The sequence below is a fragment of the Pseudopipra pipra genome, chromosome W (genome assembly GCF_036250125.1).
Source record: "Pseudopipra pipra isolate bDixPip1 chromosome W, bDixPip1.hap1, whole genome shotgun sequence".
Taxonomy (NCBI): domain Eukaryota; kingdom Metazoa; phylum Chordata; class Aves; order Passeriformes; family Pipridae; genus Pseudopipra; species Pseudopipra pipra.
In genome coordinates, this window is record NC_087580.1 from 35774648 (window position 1) to 35793651 (window position 19004).

At 57.0% G+C, this 19004-nt stretch overlaps 1 protein-coding gene and 1 pseudogene across 1 annotated transcript; one reads left to right on the plus strand and one right to left on the minus strand.

The window, feature by feature from the left end:
- The window catches only part of LOC135405245 (zinc finger protein 721-like), a 250874-nt pseudogene that overhangs the window by 135679 nt on the left and 96191 nt on the right, over positions 1–19004 (minus strand).
- Positions 14266–15992, plus strand: LOC135405347 (zinc finger protein 239-like). Its single transcript, XM_064640023.1, has one exon. It carries the CDS (start codon positions 14747–14749, stop codon positions 15881–15883), a length of 1137 nt encoding a protein of 378 aa, XP_064496093.1. The 5' UTR covers positions 14266–14746; the 3' UTR covers positions 15884–15992.

The window sequence follows — 19004 nt, forward strand, 5'->3', positions numbered from 1 at the left end:
CATTGTGGGGGCTTCTCTCAGCTCCCCATCAGCAGCTTCCAGCCAAAGCCTGCCTGCCAGGTGTCCAAAGGGTCAGTTCTTCTGCCCCCTCCTTTTTTCCCCAAAAATGGAAAACTCCCTCATTTTGGGTCCATGTGCCCCAGACAGCTCCGACCACCACCTCACCCACCAGTCCCTGAATAATGGGATGCTTTGGGTTGGGAGGGGCCTTAAAGAGCATCTCAGCACCCTCAGAGTCAAGAATTCCTTCCTACTATCTCTTCCAACCCTTCCCTCTATCCGTGTGAAGCCACTGCCCCTTGTCCTGTCACTCCAGGCCCTTGTCCAAAGTCTCTCTCCATCTTTCTTGTTGGCTCCCTTCAGGCACTGGAAGGCCACAATTAGATCAGCACAAAGCCTTCTCTTCTCCAGCCTGAACAATCCCAGTTTTCTCAGGCCTGAGATATTTCTGAACCTCCCAGAATCCAGGGGCCATTGGGACCCTGCAGAACCTCCTGCATTCAAGTGCTCCTTGTGAAACTGCAGGCTCTCCTGGAACCCAAGGATTCCTGGAACACTGCAGAGCTCACGGAACCAGGGGGCCACTGTCCCACTGCAGCTCCTTCTGAAGCACAAGGGACCCTGGGACAATGGGAAATCTCTGAGAATCCAAAGGGCATTTGGGGACTGCAGGGCCTCATGGAACTAAAGGAACCTTTGGAGACTGGGGAAGCTCATGGAATCCGGGGGCCATTGGGACATGTGGGGCCTCCTGGAAGCAAAGGAACCCTGAGAATTTCTGTGGGAACAAGTTAAGGCAGCAGCAGCTGCATTCAGTTAATCAGGATCCAAAAGGAGTGTTTTGGCCTTGACTGGTGTTTTCCATCCAGAGAGTGCTGTTTGCCAAAGTGGAAACCACTTGGAACGCTCTGCATGGCAGCCTGTGTTTTTGTCTGGTGGCTGAACACAGCCAGCACATGAGGGGAGGGGAATGTGTGGGATCAGGGCACTGCTTTGGGGCCATGCTGGGAATTCTGGTGGACTAAAAGACAAAGCCCAGGCGCTGTTTCCAAAGGAACCCCAATGAAAGGGGGACGCCGGACAGATGGGCGGACACGTCCCAAAATGGAACTCTGTGTGTGCAGCCTCATTTTCTCCTTCAGTGCCCACAGGAGAGAAGGCAAAAAGTGGGGGTTAGGACCCCAAAACTATTCTGGGGGAAATTGGGGATTGAGGGGACAATGGAAAAGTGGGAGGAACAGGGAGAAGGGTGGAAAAGGGGGGGTGGTCTGGTGAGTCCGATGGTCCCATAGGTGTCTTTGGACACTGGGGGGTTGAGAAAGAGGGGTGGCCCCCCTGAGCTCCCAACTTCCTGTGGGGTGCTGGGGGCTGCTGGATCCAATCTAAGCCTTGGATTATGCCAACAGTTTCAGTTTAGAGGAATTACAGAGGTGTGACTGAACCACTTTAGTCCCCCAAGTTTTAATAATGGCAAAACAGATCTATTGATAGAAATGAATTTATTTACAGTTACAAGTGATCAGACAGAAGATCTTCATCAGAATTACTTACTGCACAATAGAAACACTAAAACTAAGAGGAGTACAGCATAAGATAAGACATTGCTCTACACTAAATCAATTGTTGAAGCAATTCTACTCAAGGCTGACAGAAAAGCAAGAATTCTTAATTAGAGATGGATGGAACTCCCCCAGACCAACACTTGTGGAGAGATCTCTGCTCTAAACTTCCAGGACTGACCCCCCAAGAAGGGTTCTGTTGGAAGAAGCTGCCCCTGGGAAAGGGGACTGGCCCTTTGTGGTTGAAAGGGATGGACTGACAGTCACTGGACTCCAAGGGTTGCCTCACCATTGGGGGGTTCATTCTGGGTGGAAGCAGCAGCCAAAGCTCTTCCTGCAGTCGGGGAACTCGTACGGTTTGCCTTACCAATGGGTTTGTTGGTGTTTGGTTAGGGTAGAACTGTGGGGGAAGGTCTTCCCACACTCCCCACACTTGTAGGGCCTCTCACCGGTGTGGACGCGGCAGTGGGTGACGAGGTAAAAGTTGTACTTGAAGCCCTTCCCACAGTCGGTGCAGCGGAAGGGCCTCTCATCTGTGTGCGTCCGCTCATGTGTGAGGAGATGTGAGGTGGTCCTAAACCTCTTCCCACAATCCCCACACTTGTAGGGCCGTTCCCCGGTGTGGATGCGTTGGTGAATGGGGAGATAGGAGCTGTCACTGAAGCTCTTCCCGCATTCTCCACACTTGTAGGGCCTCTTCCTGGTGTGGATGTGCTGGTGGGTGCGGAGGTGGGAGCTCCGGCGGAAGCTCTTCCCACATTCCCCACACTTGTAGGGTCGTTCTCCAGTGTGGATGCGCTGGTGGATGAGGAGTTTGGAGTTTTCCCTGAACCTCTTCCCACATTCCCCACAAGAGTAGGGCCGTTCCCCAGTGTGGATGCGCCGATGGGTGTGGAGGTGGGAGCTCTGCCTAAAGCTCTTCCCACATTCCCCACAAGAGTAGGGCCGTTCTCCAGTGTGGATGTGCTGGTGGGCGAGGAGGTGGGTGCTCTTCCTGAAGCTCTTCCCACATTCCAAGCACCTGAAGGGCTTCTCCCTGCTGGGAGGCTGATCAGGGACCACCAGCTCAGAGCTCCCCCTCAAGCTCCGGTTGCTTTCCCAGCACAGGCTGGCTCTTTCCTCCTCAGAACACCCTGGGATGGCTTTGGAGCCCCTCCTGCGGGGGGATCTCCGGCCCTTTTCCTCCCCGCTGCCTTCCTGCGCCGGGGAGCCCTTCAAAACGGCCTCTCCCACCAGGGTCTCACGGGGGGATTTGTCCTCCGGGCTCTCCGTCCTCAGCTCGGGGCCTGGGGCAGGAAGCAAGAAGGACAGGGAGAGGATTTGCCTCCGGCCCACAGGGAAGGCCAAGGACATCCCCCCAACTCCGGCCCCGGCAGGACGGCGGCGCCAGCGGGGTTGTCCTGCAGCCGGGGCCATGCTCGGCTGACAGAGCCAGCACAACACCCGCCCAAAGGGACACTGACTGCCTCCTCACCTGCCTGGGGGGCCCAAGGCATCTTCCTCTTCCTCGCAGCCTCCTCCTCCATCCGCCCAAGCTTTGGGAAGGACAAATCCTGATGGGGGGGAAAACAAGGGCTGAGCGCGTTGGCTTGGGGGTTCCTCCTGCCCAAGTCCATCTCTAGAACTCATCGGGCATCCCGTGACCATAAAAACCTCCAAAACACCAAGATTCAGCCCAGAAAAACCCAAACCTCCGAGATTCAGGCAAAAACACTCAAAAATAGCACGAAGACCCTCACCCACCCAAACTGCAAAAAGCTGAGGTTCAGCTAAAAAACTACTCCGAAATATGAAGGTTAACCTAAAGAAATTCTCCCAGGTGTTACCCCTCTCTGGTCTGTCCTTTCTGGGCTTGGAAACAGCTTCCCTTTCTGAGATGCTGGGGGTCCCACTCAGGGATGCTGGGAGCATTGGGGGTCCCAAGGGTCCTTTCTCCTCTGACTCTCGCCTTCGGGATGCCAAGTTCCCAGACATTCCCCCTCTCCAGGTTCTCCACTTTGTTGTCCCAGGGATCCCAGGGGTCCCCACTGCCAGGGTTTTCCCTTCTCTGGGCTCCTCCTCCAGGCTGCTGGGGGTCCCCCAGCTCCGGCATCTCCCCACTCCGCCCTCCACACTCGGCAGCTCCCGGGCTCCACACCCACCCCCGGCACTCCCAGGGGGCCCCAAACCCGCTGTGTCCCCCCCGCCGGCACCGGGCTGACAATGGAGCCGGCGGGGCCTGACCCTGACTATGGACCCGGCGGGACCTGCATCCCCCCGCCCACCACCGGGGCTCTGCCACCAACCCAGCCCGGCACCTGCAAAAAACACCTCCTGCCCACCCCCAAGAGCCCCCAAAGGCACAGCCCTGCACAAGGGCCAGCTGTGCCCAAGGCAACCAAACAGCCCCTCAGGCAGGGGGACACCAGAGGCTGCCCCAGGGAAATGAGAGCAGGGAGCAGATCGAGCCCCCTGACACGTGGGTGGGCTCTGGGTTCAGCCTGACCAGGGGCAATTTGGCACCAACAGCACGGCCCCGACCGCTGGCTCAGCACAGGGGGCCAGAGCTCCCCCCTCTCCAGGCTCTCGGAGCTCTCACAGCTCCCCCCTCTCTCCAGCCTCCCCCGCTCTCCAGGGATCAAGGCATGGGGACAGAGAGTGATCTCCATGGCAGCCACGCTCCACGCTCCTGCTCTCCTCCCACTCCTTAGCCCCCCTCTCCAACCCTGTTCCCATTGGCCCACAAACCCTGGCTCCCCCCAGCTCCCTTTGGGGGTGACCCACCATCCCTCGTGCTCCCTTTGGGGGTCCCACCTGCTCTTTTTGCTTCTCTCGCCCCTTTCCCATCGTGGCCGCTCCGCTCACCCGACAGTGGCAGGAAGGGCAGGGACAGGGGCGGAGCAGCAACAGCAACGCCAGGAGAACAACCACCCCCCACCATCCCGCAGGTGTCCGGGAAGGGGGAACTCATCCCGAATATCCTGGGGGGAGCGTGGGGGATCAGGACATACTCGGGCTGCCAGCACAGATTTCCCTGCAAAGTCTGCAGTGAGTCAAGATCTGCAGAGGAGATTGTGCCCTATGCATGGGATTGCAGAAGGTCCCTCAGGTCCCCAGAAGGAATCAGCAACCAGGAATAAACACAAAAGGCCCCCCTGAAGATTTCTGGGGGAATGTCCTGTAGGGAGGGGACAGTGTCACCCCACCAGGGTGGGGCTGGCAAGTGGGAGGCTGCTCCAGGGGTCTGCAAGAGGCTTCGTGCTCTGCTCAGCCCCAGCACTGGCTGGTACCAACACCCCTGGCTGCCCCCAGCCCTGGGCAGCTCTGCTGCCACAGGCTGTGCCCTCACCGTGGCCCTGCAATGGCCATGCCTGTCCCTCACCCGTGGCCCTGCAATGGCCCTGTCCCTTGGCTCTCTCTCTGCCAGCTCAGTGTGGGGCACACGGGCTGGGGGTCCCTCCCAAGCCCCCCGGGCAGCTGGCGTTGGCTGGGGGGATGTGAGGGCTGGGCCTGCTCAGCACAGCCCCGGCCTCGTGCCCAGCGCCTCTTTCCTGACCCACACAAGAGCTTCCCGGCCCCCCCAGGGCTCCCCTGCTGCTGCCTCTGCTCCTGGCCCTGCCTTTGCTGCTCCCTTGGCTGGGGCAGTGGCTGCAGGGGGGGATGGCAGCAGCTTCAGCTCCACGGCACTTCCTGGGGGGAGCTCAGCCCGGGGGGGACGGGCAGGGACCTGATGGGGATGGAAAGGGGTCCAGCAGGGACAGACAGGGCCTGCAGGGGAAGGCACAGGGACAACCTGGCCCCCCACACTGCCAGGGCTGTCTCTGCTCCTCCTTGCAGGCTCCGTGGCCAGGCACAGTTTGTGTTCCTGGGTGCCCACCATCTCAGCACTTGGAGACGCTCAAATCAGCACCCGCAGCTCTGCAGCAAAGCCCCAGCTCACCTGGCACACAGGGGATGGACACAGCACCTGCTCGGGGATGGGCATTCACAGCTTTGTCTTCTTCCCCACCACAGGGCTCTCCTTCCTCAGCAGCACCTCTGCCTTGCACTTATTCTCAGCCTCACCTCAGGGACAGCTCTGGGCTCACCTCCGCGCCACTTCTCAGCCTCACCTCAGGGCCTGGGCTCAAGGACAGGAACCTGCAGGGAGGGGACATCAGGTGCAAGCTGAGGGCTGCCTGCTTGCACTGGCCTCTGGGCTTCTTTCTCCTTCTACAACCAGCCCAGAACTCAGCCTGCTTTGCTAACACCACACATTTACAGACTAACCTTGGAGATAGATATGGACAGACATCTCTATCACCCTGGGGATAGAGCCTCAAGCATGTGCTGCCATAGGAATGGGAATCACAGAATCACAGAATCAGCTGGGTTGGAAAAGACCTCCGAGATCATCAAGCCCAACCCTGGATCCAACCCCGCCGTGCTTCCCAGACCATGGCACTGAGGCCACATCCACTCTCACCTTCAACACCTCCAGGGACGCTGACTCCACCCCCTCCCTGCCCAGACCATTCCAGGCCTTGATTACTCTCTCTGCAAAAAATTGCTTCCTAATATCCAACTGAAACCTCCCCTGGCACAGCTCAAGACCCAGCCCTCTTGTCCTACTGCTGCTTCCTGGCACAACAGCCCCACCCCCACCTGGCTCCAACCTCCTGGCAGGGACTTGCAGACAGTCAGGAGGTCTCCCCTGAGCCTCCTCTTCTCCAGCCTCAACACCCCCAGCTCCCTCAGCCTCTCCTCACACTACTTGTGCTCCACTCCCTTCCCCAGCCTCACTGCTCTTCTCTGCACCTGCTCCAGCCCCTCCAGGGCCTTCCTCAACTCAGGGGCCCAGAGCTGGACACAGCACTCCAGGGGTGGCCTCACCAGCGCTCACTCCAGCCCAACAAGCACTTCCCTGCTCCTGCTGACACACTCTTCCTCAGACAGGTCCCTCTGCAGATCCCTCCTGCCTTCCAGCACATCAACACACCCCCAGCTTGGTGTCACCTGCACATTTGCTGATGAAATGCCTGGTTCTGCAGCAGCTGCAGATGCTCAAGGGGCAGCAGGACCAAGTCAGGGACCTGGGGGGCTTTGGGGTGCGGGAGGGTCCTGGGGGAGCTGGGGAGGGGCTTTGGGGATTGGGGGTACAGACCAGGACAGACCAGTACAGAGCAGTACAGACCAGTACCTCCTCACTGCTCCCCAGATCTCTCCTGGAGCTGGGCCTCGTTGTCCTGGGACACCTGAGCCCCCCCCCCCCCCCCCCCGTGCTCTTCCAGTACAGCCCAGTGCCTCCAGTACAGCCCACTGTGTTCCTGTCCCAGGGTGCCGGGTGATCCCTCTTTGGGGGGGGTGGTTGGAAGGGATTTGAGGGGTGGCTGGGGAAGATTTGGGGAGGTCTGGGGGGAGCTGGATGGGGATTTGTGTGTATTTAGGGGAGTTAAAAGGGGTTTTGGGAGTTCAAAAGAATCTGTGGGGGATGGGATTAAATGGAAAATGGGGGTTAAGGGACATTTTGGAGGAGTTAAAAGGGGCCTGGTGGGGAAGAGGATGGGCAGCACTGTAAGCAGGTGAGTTCTAAGAACCCCATGGTGTTCCAAGAACCCTCTTGGTGTCCCCAGTTCCCCCTGTTGACACCTCGAGATCCCCCCGGTGTCTCCACTGTCCCCAAACTCCTCCCAGTTGTCCCCACTGTCCCTAAACCCCAACCCTGATGTCCCCAACCCTCCATCTCACTCCAGGAGCCCACCCTGGACCCACTGATCACAGAAACGTTCCCCGTCCACACACTCACAGAAAGGCCAAGGGCATCTGGGGACATGCTGGGGACAGTTGGAGGGCTTTGGGGAGCAATGGGGGATTACTGGGGGATACTGGGACACACTGGGGGGAGCCAGGGGGCACTGGGAGGGACTAGGGGGTTAATGGGGGATTACCAGGACACACGAGGGGACACTGGCAGGTTACTGAGCCATACTGGGGGTTACTGGGTGCTCACTGCAGGATCACTGGGCCATACTGGGGGGCAGTGGGAGGTCACTGGGACACACTGGTTGGTCACTGGGGGGGTTACTGGGCCATACTGAGGGCCACTGGAAGGTCACTGGGATCTCCTTACCTGGATGTGGTATATCTCTCCCCCCCCGATTTTGGGGGGCACCCCCAGGACCCCTCCCCTGGGGGCTAGGGGATCCCCTGCACCCCACTGCTGGGCTTTAGGGGACACCCGGGCCCCAGTCCCTTTGGGGTCTCTGTGTGCTGAGTTTTGGGGGTCTCTGGGGTTCGGGGCTGGGATTAGGATCCCCATTCCCTGGGGTCAGTCAGCTGGGCTGGCAGAGGTGCTGTTGTAGGACGGGTGATGGCCACATAGGAGTTTTAGTTGGCCGTGGCCAGGCAGGACTGACACGGAGACGCCCCAAAATCCATGCAAAACGCCTGAAATCCTCTCAGAAATCCACCCCTGGACCCACCGAAACCTCATCAAAGACACTCAAAATCCCCTCAAAGACCTCATCTCCCCCCCAGAACCCCCTAAACCCCCTCAGTAACCTGCAAAACCCACCTGGGCCCCCCCAGGCCCTTTCAGGGACCCCAAAAACTCCCTCAGAGACCCTCAAAACCGTCTGGGACTCCCGAAATCCCCCTAGAAACCTCCAAAATTGCTTCAAAGACTCCCCCCCCAAAGGCCCCCAGGACCTCCCAATTCCCTCGGAGACTCCAAAACTCCCTCAGGGATTCCCAAACCCCTTCAGGGACCTTCAACCTCCCTCCTAAGTCCCCTCAGGACACCAAACCCCTTCAGAGACCCCCCAAAACCTCCTCAGGGACCCCTAAAAGCCCCTAAGGGACCCCAAAACCACAGAACAGCAGAAGAGCTTTCTGTAAAGGAAGGGAGCAAAGAACCTGAGAAGGAGGAGACCAAGGAAAAACTGAAGCAAAGCAATAAAATCATCCTGGCCCTTGCAGTTTTTTCCTGACCTTTTTCTCACTTTTCCTTTTCTTAGGATTCTTTTTTTGGTTGGGTGGTTTTGAATTTTTTTCTCCGAGGGACTTTCCCGGCAATCGAATCACCCTTCCGGGTTCTTGGGAGGCCTCCGGGCCCCGCGGCCCCCGAGAGGGTCCTCCGAACCTCCGAACCCCCCGCGCTAAACCCTCCCGAGCCCTCCAGCCTTTCCCCCCACAGCCGCGCTCCCCGCAGCCCCCGAGGGGATCCCCAGACCCCGCTCTCCCGCACCCCCCGCCGGCACTCAGAGCTCACCGACCGACCCGCCGCCATCACCGATTCCCGGCAGCCAACGCGGCAGGGGCGGGGGCGGGGCTGCGGGGGCGTGGCCGCGCGCTGATTGGCTGCGGCGGCGTTCTCTGAACGCGGTGCGCGCGCAGCCGGGACTCGGTGATGGCGGCGGGGCCTGCGGTTCGCTCTGAGTGCTGTGAGTCCCCCCGGGGGGGCTCGGGAGGGTTTAGCGGGGGGGTTCGGGGATAACCGAGGAGGTTTTGAGGGGTCCCTGAGGGAGTTCGGTGTCCTGAGGGGACTCAGGGGGTGGTTGAAGGTTCCTGAAGGGGTTTGGGGGTCTCTGAGGGGGTTTTGGTTTCTGAGGAGATTTGGGGGGTTCCAGGTGGGCTTTGGGGGTCTCTGAGGAGGTTTGGGGGTCCTGGCGGGACCTTTTAGGCAGTTTTGGGGTCTCTAGGGGGTTTACGGGGTCTTAGACAGTTTTGAGGGTCTCTGAGGGGGATTGAGGGGTCCCTAAAGGGGACTGGGGGGTCCCAGGTGGGTTTTGCGGGTCACTGAGAGGGTTTAGAGGGTGCTGGGGAGGGATGAGGTCTCTGAGAGCATTTGAGGGGACCTTGAGAAGGTTTTGATGTGTCGAGGGGGGGATTTCAGGGGTTTTGAGGGCATTTTGGGGGGTTCCCTAAAGCCCAGCAGTGGGTCCAGGGGGTCCCCCAGCCCCAAAGAGGAGGGGTCCTAGGGATGGCCCCCAAAATCCGGGGGGGGAAATGTACCACATTCGGGTAAGGGGATCCCTAGACCCCAGTATATCCCAGTGACTTTCCAGTGACCCCTTCAGTGACCACCTAGTGTGTCCCAGTGACCTCCCACTGCCCCCCAGTATGGCCCAGTAACCTGCCAGTGTCCCCCACTGTGTCCTGGTAATTTCCCAGTAACTCCCCAGTCCCTCCCAGTGCCCTCCCAGTGTCCCTCAGTTCCCCCCAGTGTGTCCCAGTATCCCCCAGTAATCACCCAGGGCCCTGCAAAGCCCCCCAACTGTCCCCAATGTTTCCCCAGATGCCCTTGGCCTTTCTGTGAGTGTGTGGGGGGTGTTTTTGTGGTCAGAGGGTCCGGGGGGGCTCCTGGGGTGAGATGGAGGGTTGGGGACATCAGGGGTGGGCCTTGGGGACAGTGGGGAGGGGTTTGGGGACAGTGGAATTGGGGGTGCCTAGGGGGGAATTATGGCTATGGAGAGGCCCTGGGGACATTGGATACACCAGGGGGGTCTCAGGATGTCAGGGGTGGAACTGGGGACACCAAGAGGGTCTTGGGGACACCAGGGGGGGTCTCAAGACTCACCTGCTCTTGGTGCAGACCCTCCTCTGCTCGCCCAGGCCCCATTAACCCCTCCCAAATGTCTCCTAACCTCCATTTCCCCTTTAATCCCCTCCCCCCATAGGTACCTCTGACCCCCCAATGTCCCCAAGACCTCTTTTAACTTCCCTAAAGGCACTCAAAACCCCCAAATCCCCATCGAAACTCCTCAGATTCCCCAAATCTCCCACAGCCCCCCCTCAAATCACTTCCAACCCCCCTCAAAGAGGGATCACCCAGCACCCTGGGACAGGAACACAGTGGGCTGTACTGGGGGCACTGGGCTGTACTGGGAGGGCACTGGGGGGGGTTCAGGTGTCCCAGGACAAGGTGGCCCTGCTCCAGGAGAGATCTGGGAAGCAGTGAGGAGGTACTGGTCTGTCCTGGTCTGTACTGGTCTGTACTGGTCTGTCCTGATCTGTACTGGTTTGTACCCCCAATCCCCAAAGCCCCTCCCCAGCTCCCCCAGGACTCTCCTGGACCCCAGAGCCCCCCAGGCCCCCTTTAGGCCCCCGACTTTGTCCTGCTGCCCCTTGAGCATCTCCAGCTCCTGCAGAACCAGGCATTTCTTTGCTCCCCACAGGGTCCTTCCCACACCCAGAATGGAATCTGGAGGCAGCAGGATGTGCACAGGGCTCCCATTTCCTACAGTGCAAAGGGGCTGCAGGGAATGATTCCCCTGCTCTTGCAAATCTGCCAAAACCTTCAGGGCACAGAAGGGGGAGCTTCAGGAATTTGCTGGCCTTGGGAGTGGAGCTCACAGGGTATTGAGAGGAACGTATCCCTCAAATACAATCTCTCTGCATACACAATATCTGTCTGGACAGACAGATAAAGCAATAATCAGATATATTCTGTATCATATATATGGCACATATTCTATAGAATCCATCCTTAGGTGTTGTATGATATATCTATAAGATATTACACATAATAAGCAATAATAAGGCAAGTGTCCTCCTTAGGGACACACACTTCAGAAGGGAACTTGCACTTGACACCCCCCCCTTCAGCTTCAAGCCACCCGGTGCCACAGAGGGGGACAAAGCTCCTGTGGAACATTCTACTCCCATTGGCACAGAGCAAGGAATAAACCCAAAGTATTGCCTGGGTTTGTTCCCTGGGGGTCTCTGCAGCAGCAAGCACAGCCCCACACTGACTGCTCTGGGCTGTGCAGGCATTTGTGCTTCTGCCTGTCTCACACACACACACAAAAGTCTGGTGTAGTGCTGCCCTCAGGAAACCCCTCCACCCTTGCTCCAGCTAAAACCGTGGAATTTGTCTTTGTTTCCCTTGGGTTCAGGGTCAGGCTGTGCCTGTGTCCAGCCCAGAGGCTCAGAAAAGCATTTCTCCCGTCCCACTGCAATCTGCTGCTGCAGACAGGACCCAGGCACTGGTGGCACTGGGAGTGAACAGCAGAGTGTTTCCAGGGGCTCTCTGAAGGAACACGAGTGACCAAAGAAACCAGCACAAGTGTCCACAAAAGTCCCAGTCCTTCATCCCTGAATGACCTTGTTCAGCCCAGGAAAAACCGTCTAAGTTTTATTTCCATGGAACGAACTTTTTCCCACTTTAACACCAGTTTAGTTCCAAACCAGTTTCTTCATTTCCTCCTCCCAGTTTCGCTGAAGGACACTGACAGGGGCCATGGACACTGACAGGGATCACAGAGTTTGTCCCTTGGCCATACAGCTCCTGCTGTTTGGCAGCACAGGAGAGGTTAATTAGAGCCCAGGCTCCAATCCCAGAGCACCCATTGGATCAGCACTTGTGGATACAAACTGACCTTGGGCTCAGGATGCAGCTGTGAGCAGAGATTTCCCTGCAAAGTCTACAGTGAGTCAAGTTCTGGAGAGTAGATTGTGCCCCATGGATGGGATTGCAGAGGCTCTCTCAGGTTCCCAACATGAATCATCACTCTCTGCAAGTCCCTGCCAGGAGGTTGGAGCCAGGTGGGGGTGGGGCTGTTCTGCCAGGAAGCAGCAGTAGGACAAGAGGGCTGGGTCTTGAGCTGTGCCAGGGGAGGTTTAGGTTGGATATTAGGAAGCAATTTTTTGCAGAGAGAGTAATCAGGCCTTGGAATGGTCTGGGCAGGGAGGGGGTGGAGTCAGCGTCCCTGGAGGTGTTGAAGGTGAGAGTGGATGTGGCCTCAGTGCCAGGGTCTGGGAACCACGGCAGGGTTGGATCAAGGGTTGGACTTGATGATCTCAGAGGTCTTTTCCAACCCAGCTGATTCTGTGATTCTGTGATTCCCATTCCTATGGCAGCACATGCTTGAGGCTCTATCCCCAGGGTGATAGAGATGTCTGTCCATATCTATCTCCAAGGTTAGTGTGTAAATGTGTGGTGTTAGAAAAACAGGCTAAGTTGTGGAATGATTGTAGAAGGAGAAAGAAGCCCAGAGGCCAGTGCAAGCAGGCAGCCCTGAGCTTGCACCTGATGTCCCCTCCCTGCAGGTTCCTGTCCTTGAGCCCAGGCCCTGAGGTGAGGGTGAGAAGTGGCGCGGAGGTGAGCCCAGAGCTGTCCCTGAGGTGAGGCTGAGAATAAGTGCAAGGCAGAGGTGCTGCTGAGGAAGGAGAGCCCTGTGGTGGGGAAGACACAAAGCTGTGAGAGCTCATCCCCGAGCAGGTGCTGTGTCCATCCCCTGTGTGCCAGGTGAGCTGGGGCTTTGCTGCAGAGCTGCGGGCGCTGATTTGAGCGTCTCCAAGTGCTGAGATGGTGGGCACCCAGGAACACAAACTGTGCCTGGCCACAGAGCCTGCAAGGAGGAGCAGAGACAGCGGTGGCAGTGTGGGGGTCCAGGTTGTGCCTGTGCCTTCCCCTGCAGGCCCTGTCTGTCCCTGCTGGGCCCCTGTCCATCCCCGTCAGGTCCCTGCCCGTCCCCCCCGGGCTGAGCTCCCCCCAGGAAGTGCCGTGGAGCTGAAGCTGCTGCCATCCCCCCCCTGCAGCCGCTGCCCCAGCCAAGGGAGCAGCAAAGGCAGGGCCAGGAGCAGAGGGAGCAGCAGGGGAGCCCCGGGGGGGCCGGGAAGCTCTTGTGTGGGTCAGGAAAGAGGCGCTGGGCACGAGGCCGGGGCTGTGCTGAGCAGGCCCAGCCCTCACATCCCCCCAGCCAACGCCGGCTGCCCGGGGGGCTTGGGAGGGACCCCCAGCCCGTGTGCCCCACACTGAGCTGGCAGAGAGAGAGCCAAGGGACAGGGCCACGGGCAGGGCCACGGGTGAGGGACAGGCAGGGCCATTGCAGGGCCACGGTGAGGGCACAGCCTGTGGCAGCAGAGCTGCCCAGGGCCGGGGGCAGCCGGGGGTGTTGGTACCAGCCAGTGCTGGGGCTGAGCAGAGCAGGAGGCCTCTTGCAGACCCCTGGAGCAGCCTCCCACTTGCCAGCCTTGCCCTGGTGGGGTGACACTGTCCCCTCCATACAGGACACTCCCCCCCGAACTCTTCAGGGGGACCTTTTGTGTCTATTCCTGGTTGCTGATTCCTGCTGAGGACCTGAGGGAGCCTCTGCAACCCCATCCATGGGGCACAATCTCCTCTCCGGAGCTTGACTCACTGCAGCCTGTGCAGGGAAATCTGTGCTGGCAGCCCGAGTATGTCGCGATCCCCCGTGTTCCCCCCAGGATATTTGGGACGAGTTCCACCTTCCTGTGGGATGGGGGGTGATTGTTCTCCTGCTGTTGCTGTTGCTGCTCCACCCCTGTCCCTGCCCTTCCTGCTGCTGTCGGGTGAGCGGAGCGGCCACGATGGGAAAGGGGCGAGAGAAGCGAAAAGAGCGGGTGGGACCCCCAAAGGGAGCACGAGGGGTGGTGGGTCACCCCCAAAGGGAATGGAGGGGAGCTGGGGTTTGGGGGGCGGGTGGGAAAGGGGTGTGAAAGGAGGGCTAAGAGGAGGGGAGAGAGCGGGAGCGGGGTTGCCATGGGGGTGTCCCCATGCCTTGATCTCTGGAGTGCAAGGAAGGCTGGGAGAGGTGGGAGCTGCTAGTACCCCAAGAGACTGGAGAGGGGAGCACCGAGAAGGGGAATCCTGGACAGTGGGGACCCCTGGGATCCCCGGGACAACAAAGTGGAGAACCTGGAAAGGGGGAATGTCTGGGAACGTGGCACCCCAAAGGCGTAAGGCAGAGGAGGAGGTACTCTTGGCACTCTCAACACTCCCAGCATCCCTAAGTGGGACCCCCAGTTTTGCAGAGAGGGGAGACCCTTTGAAACCCCGAGGGGGAGAGAGAGGGGGAACTTCTAGGAGAGTTTTGCGGGCTAATCTTCATATTTTGTAGTATATTTTAGCTGAATCTCAACTTTTTGCAGTTTATGGGGGGGGAACTTCATCTCACTATTTCTGAGGGTTTTTTTGCCTGAATCTTGGAGATTTAGGTTTTTCTGGGCTGAATCTTGGTGTTTTGGGTTTTTTTATGGACATGGGATGCCCAGTGAGCTCTAGATATGGACTTGGGCAGGAGGAACCCCCAAGCCAACGCACTCAGCCCTTGTTTTCCCCCCCATCAGGATTTGTCCTTCCCAAAGCTTGGGCGGATGGAGGAGGAGGCTGCGAGGAAGAGGAAGATGCCTTGGGCCCCCCAGGCAGGTGAGGAGGAAGTCAGTGTCCCTTTGGGCGGGTGTTGTGCTGGCTCTGTCAGCCCAGCATGGCCCCGGCTGCAGGACAACCCCGCTGGCGCCGCCGTCCTGCCGGGGCCGGAGTTGGGGGGATGTCCTTGGCCTTCCCTGTGGGCCGGAGGCAAATCCCCTGCCTGTCCTTCTTGCTTCCTGCCCCAGGCCCCGAGCTGAGGACGGAGAGCCCGGAGGACAAATCCCCCCGTGAGACCCTGGTGGGAGAGGCCGTTTTGAAGGGCTCCACGGTGCAGGAAGGCAGCGGGGAGGAAAAGGGCCGGAGATCCCCCCGCAGGAGGGGCTCCAAAGCCATCCCAGGGTGCTCTGAGGAGGAAAGAGCCAGCCTGTGCCGGGAAGGCGGCCAGAGCTTGAGGGGGAGCTCTGAGCTGGTGGTCCCTGAGCATCCTCCCAGCAGGGAGAAGCCCTTCAGGTGCTTGGAATGTGGGAAGAGCTTCAGGAAGAGCTTCAACCTCCTCACCCACCAGCACATCCACACCGGGGAACGTCCCTACATGTGTGGTGAATGTGGGAAGAGCTTCAGGCAGAGGTCCAACCTCCTCACCCACCAGCGCATCCACACTGGGGAACGACCCTACACATGTAGGGAATGTGGGAAGAGCTTCAACCAGAGCTCCAACCTCCGCACCCACCAGGGCATCCACACTGGAGAACGGCCCTACCCGTGTATGGAATGTGGGAAGAGCTTCAGGGACAGCTCCCACCTGATCGAACACCAGCACATCCACACCGGAGAACGGCACTACACCTGTAGGGAATGTGGGAAGAGCTTCAGCCAGAGATCCACCCTCCTCCAACACCGTGGTGTGCACACTGGGGAACGGCCCTACACATGTTGGGAATGTGGGAAGAGCTTCAGTTACAGCTCCACCCTCCACATCCACCGACTCATCCACACTGGGGAACGACCTTACAAGTGCTTGGAATGTGGGAAGAGGTTCAGGACCAGCTCAGATCTCCTCAGGCATGAGCAGACACACACGGATGAGAGGCCCTTCCGCTGCACCGACTGCGGGAAGGGCTTCAACCGGAACTCCCACCTTGTCACCCACCGGCGCATCCACACAGGGGAGAGGCCCTACAAGTGTGGGGAGTGTGGGAAGAGATTCACCGAGAGCTCTGCCTTGACCAGACACCAACGGACCCACCGGTAAGGGAAGCTCTACCAGTGCCCCGACTGCGGGAAGAGCTTCGGCCGCTGCTCCAACTCCGTCAGCTATTGGAGGACCTTTATTGGATGATCCACAGGGACCCACGTTGAGGACAGACCTGGTTCCAGGTCATCCATGCTGGGCACTGTATTGGGTCTGGATGGCCATGTTTTTGTAGCAGGGGAGCTCCAGGGGTGGGTTCTGTGAGCAGCTGCCAGAAGCTTCCTCCATGTCCAGCCCCTCTCCCGACCCCCCTGACAGTGAGGGTGACCCAGGGTCTTGTTAATCCAGCCCTTGGGCAGATTAGAGTGAAAGGACAGTGAATAATCAGTGTTTATAGATATATATATGTAGTGTTTATTTTAGAACAGTTGGGTTGCCATGTAAAGCAGGTTTGGAGCCATTTTGGTTCCTTTATATAGTGATATGAAAGCGTAAAAATAACACTTAAGAAAATGTAGAAGGGAAAAGAAAGTATCAGAGTAGAAAGATGCAGAGGCCACTCCCCCCTGAGGATAGTTTAGCTATCTGTCTATCTATCTATCTATCTATCTATCTATCTATCTATCTATCTATCTATCTATCTATCTATAGGGTTTAGTTTAGGAAAATTTTATTTCCGTGTAAAGTAGATTTGGGACAGTTTTGGCTCCTGTTTATAGTGATATAAAACCATAAAAATAGCACTTCCCCTCTCTGGCTCCAAGCCCAGCCTGTCCCCTCCAGGGGTGGATGTTCCCCCCTCTGCCCCAGGCAGTTCCATTGCCCTTGGGCAGCAAAGCCTCCACTGCTTCTGCAACTGGAGAGTGTTGGAGCCATGGGCCATTAACATTCCAGTCTCTCCCAGCTCTGCATCCCAAAAGTCAAGAGGGATCAATCTGTCACCTCAAAGTGGATCAACCCCACTGAAAATGGCTCAATCCCACCCCAAAATTCCTGTGTTTCTTATTTTCCCTATGTAATTCTGGGGCTGCCGGTGCCACCCTTCAGCTTTCCACAGGCTGAGGGTTGGCCTTGCACTTTTGCCTTTGCTGGATTTCTTCATCAAATATTTATCTCTCCCTGAAAACAAAAATATGGAAGGTTTTCAATAATCTGGACATCTTTAGACCATCTGGACAATTTACAGCTTGCAGTGTTGGAACGGAACATTTTCCACATTTAATCATTTGTTCCCATCCCTCCCAGGAGGGAGGACACTGAACTCTTCCACAGAAACAGAAAACTAGTAACAAAAATTCAGAGACTACTGAAAATGAAAAATACCTTTTGCTCACAGGTGGCCCTTTCATGTCCTTCTCTTCTGCCTTCTTACAATTGATGTTATCTGTGGCAGCAGTTGCCTAGATGATGGCCAAAAAAAGCATTTAATTCATTTAGAATCATTCCAGAAAACTGAATCACAACTGGGGATTTGAAACTGCCTCAGGGGAGCACATTTGGAGAAAAGGGTTCCTCAGTCACTTAGAAAATTTGGCTGAAACTGCTCGTTGTGGGCCTGAAACCCTTAAATAAATAATACAAACTCATCCTGCATCCTTCCCAGGGGAGTATTTTTATCCCCAGATTAAGATATTCTCCTGGCATTTTGTCTCTACACAAATCAATGTTCTCCTGGGAAAAGCACCAAGTATGTGAGACAAGTAACTGTAAAAACAACCAACCCACCCACCCCCCACACAAAGAAAAGCCCAAGAAAACCCCACGAACTTGCCAAATTGAATAAACCCCTGAAAACCAGGCTTTGAAGCATTTCAGAAGTAATTAAAATACATGAGAAATCAGCCTTTCTGCCTTCAACAAACTGCCTCAAGCTTCTCCTTTCTGTGCTTAAAAATCAGCATTTCAGTGAGTCAGGCTGTAGACAGGTATGAACTTTGCTGCCCAGCTCAGCCACCAGTGCCCCTAAAGGTCCTCCCAAAAAGGGGATTGAGGGGGTCCTGGGTGGGCTCCGGATGGATATAGGGGGTCCTTGGGGGTCTGTGGGGTGGTCCTGGCACCTTTTCGAGTGAGCTGGATGCCCATTGAGGGGGAGGTGCTGTCCCAAAGCCCCCCAGAGCAGGTTGACACAGGGGAACGCAGGAGGGGTACCCATTCCCGATCCATTCTGGGGCCGGTTTTGCCCTCCCCAACCTCGGCTCCTCCTTGTGTCACATCTATCATATGACATCACATCCTCCTCTGTGACATCACATCTTCCTCTGTGACGTCACATCATCCCCATGACATCACATCCTTCTCTATGACATCGCAGTTCCCCTGTGACATCACATGCTTCCTGTGACATCACATGCTTCCTGTGACATCACATCATCCTCTGTGACATCACAGCACCCTGTGACATCACATTCTCCTCTGTGACATCCTGTCTCCTATGACATCACATCCTCCTCTATGACATCACAGCTCCCCTGTGACATCACATCCTCCTCTGAGACATCACAGCCTCCTTTGTGACATCACAGTTCTCCTATGACATCACATCCTCCTCTGTGACATCACAGCTCTCCTATGACATCACATCCTCCTCTGTGACATCGCATGTCACCTATGACATCACATCCTCCTCTGTGACTTCACAGCTCCCTGTGACATCACATCCCACTCTGTGACATCACAGCTCCCCTGTTACATCACATCCTTTTCTATGACATCACATCCTCCTATGTGACATCACGTCTCCTATGACATCACATCCTCCTATGTGACATCACATTCTCCTCTGTGACATCACAGCCTGCTCTGTGACATCACATCCTTCTCTGTGACATCACATGTCTCCTATTACATCACATCCTCCTCTGTGACATCATAGCTCTCTTATGACATCACATCTTCCTCTGTGACATCACATCTTTCTCTGTGACATCATGGATCTCCTATGACATTACAGCTCCCCTGTGACATCACATCCTCTTCTGTGACATCACATCCTCCTCTGTGACATCACAGCTGCCTGTGACATCACATCCTTCCCAGTGACATCAAAGCTCTTCTGTGACATCACTTCCTCCTCTATGACATCACATCTTCCTCTGTGACATCGCATGTCTCCTGTCTCATCACAGCTCTCCTGTGATATCACGTCCTCCCCTGTGACATCGCATGTCCCCTGTGACATTAC